The sequence below is a fragment of the Filicampus tigris genome, chromosome 12 (genome assembly GCF_054856515.1).
Source record: "Filicampus tigris isolate MCC_2025a chromosome 12, RoL_Ftig_1.0, whole genome shotgun sequence".
Classification (NCBI taxonomy): domain Eukaryota; kingdom Metazoa; phylum Chordata; class Actinopteri; order Syngnathiformes; family Syngnathidae; genus Filicampus; species Filicampus tigris.
Window position 1 is genome coordinate 1,620,001 of NC_141228.1, and position 2,302 is coordinate 1,622,302.

The 2,302-nt window shown below is 39.6% G+C and overlaps 1 protein-coding gene across 15 annotated transcripts in view; it reads left to right on the forward strand.

Moving 5' to 3' along the window:
- Positions 1 to 610, forward strand: part of nek1 (NIMA-related kinase 1) — a 55,429-nt gene extending 54,819 nt beyond the window's left edge. For all 15 annotated transcript variants that reach the window (XM_086047489.1, XM_086047498.1, XM_086047496.1 and 12 more), the window contains one exon: positions 413 to 610. In XM_086047489.1, the coding sequence (XP_085903615.1) occupies positions 413 to 456 (44 nt within the window). In that variant the 3' untranslated portion in view covers positions 457 to 610. The remainder of the gene's footprint in view (positions 1 to 412) is intronic.
- Positions 611 to 2,302: the final 1,692 nt, after the last annotated feature.

Here is a 2,302-nt window from a genome sequence, read left to right on the forward strand (position 1 = left end):
CATGTAGGCATTTTTGAAAACATTTTCACGTTAATGGGATGTCTGTAACGGAGAAACGCCAATAACGTAAAAATGATCAACTTGGAAAAAAAATGGACAGAAATGCTTTTCACAGGACAGGGACACTATATTTTAAATCGTCTGAACACATGATTCGCCCAGATTATAAATGCAATAATATTTTAACCGAAAAAATGCTAGTAACACAATAAATGATCAATGTTGAAATTTATGGAATTAAAAGGAAAGGGATGACCTGTTGTGCAAGTGAAAATATGAACAAAAATCTGTTTTTAAAGAGGTACTTTGATTTATTGTACCCGATTTGGGGAACATTTGATACCTTTATCATATTTGCTTTTTGGGGATTATTGCTTTATCTCAATAAGCTTTTCTTTCTCTCCTCTCTTAGGCAATGATAAGTGTTTAGAGCAGTGGAGTCACTGGCAGCCCTGACAATTTGCATCGGAAGTCTTTCAACAGCTTGTTGGGATGTTCTGCAGTATACAGCCAGGCACACTTGCACAATGAAGAACTTAAAGAGCAAGTCGACGCAAACATTTTTCTTTCAAGAATATGTTCTATGCAAGCCCACTAGTTGAAACAGGGTATTCTGATAAATATTGCGTTTGTGGAATAAGTGTTAATCCACTCGTTTTTAGCCATCTCTGGGGGCGGCCATTTTGTCTTCTGTCGACTGAAAATGACATCACAACTGCTCACAACGACCAATCACGGCTCAACAGGAACAGGTCAGCCGTGATTGGTCGTTGTGATCAGTTGTGATGTCATTTTCAGTCGACAGAAGACAAAATGGCCGCCCCCAGAGATGGCTAATAACGAGTGGATTAATACTTATTCCACAAACGCAATATTTATCAGAATGCCGTGTTTCAACTAGTGGGCCTGCTGGGAACATATTCTTGAAAAAAATATGTTTGGGTTGACTTCCGCTTTAAGTATCCTCTACAATGTTGCTTTTCATACTTTGTCATTTGTTGAAGCTATCTTATAACTCGTGTTGATTCAGAGTCATTATGATCACATGTTCCTGATAACCAATGTTTAGTCTTTTTTTTCCCAGTTCTGTATTGCCTTTGAATTAATAGAAGGTGAATTTCAGCAATTTGTAAATAAAACCTGTAACATTTTAACATGTATCGTTAAACATCTACTGTGACATATTTTATTGGTGGGTAGAATTCTCCTCTCAGGTACTTTCTTCCAACATTCAACTATGGATTTACCTTATGATCCATGTTCCAAATGACAGCCAGATTGCCTTCAGCATCAATGTACCAGGAATCCAGTGGAACCCATTTTTTAACTTCTGTTTTTGATCACCCACCAGAAAATGTTGCTGTGTTTTTTTTAGTATATGCAAATGAGGCTGCCATAGGGTGCCAAGGTACTGTAGCAAATTTGGTGTGTGCAATGTGTTGAGTTCCATCAGACTGAAGTTCAGCACAGAGAGCCTTTCTGATTATATAAGCAATTATATGATATTGAATTATGTTAATATTTGTACAAATAAATTTGGAGAATATGATGTTTCATTTTTTATATTCTGTCGTGTAGATCAGTGGCCCCCAACCTTTTTTCTGCCACGGACTGGTTCATACAAGTCTATATCGTTCGCGGCCTGGCCTAGTAACTAGTCACCGTCAGCGGTGGGGGGTGGAGGGGGCGAGTGGTGCCCAATACGTCTGTTTGTTTTACTCATTTGCTAGCGATATTACCGTTACGCGACGGAGATGCCAGCTTGTGTATGTCTTGTTTTATGTTAATAAAGTCAGCCAATCTAACATCAGACGTGCTGCCAACTGTACTGCTTTATTAAACTTCTCTATATCAACTACTGCATCTCACATAGAACAACAGAACATATCACTCACCCGTAAGCCAATCACATTCGTGTGCACTTCAGGGACCACTCGAAAAACAGAGTAGAGTCACGACGGCACAAATAACATCGTGGTGAGAGACATTCAACTATATTTAAGGAGAAATGACGTTGCTGACAGAGCTGCGGAGAGAAGTTATATTGTAGGGGCAAGTACTGCAAACCAGAGAATTGAGAGCTGGTGGGGAGTGATGAGAAAAGAAGGAATCGAACCCTGGATCGCTCTTCTCAAAACTAAAGGATGAAGGGTTCTTCCCTGGGGATTTTGTTGACAAAGCCCTGTCACAGTTCTGTTTCATGCCAATCATTCAGGTAAGCAGCCTATACAGCTTTACCCCAGGAATCACCAACCTTTTTCAAACTGAGAGATACTTCCTGGCTACGGATTAATGGGAACTC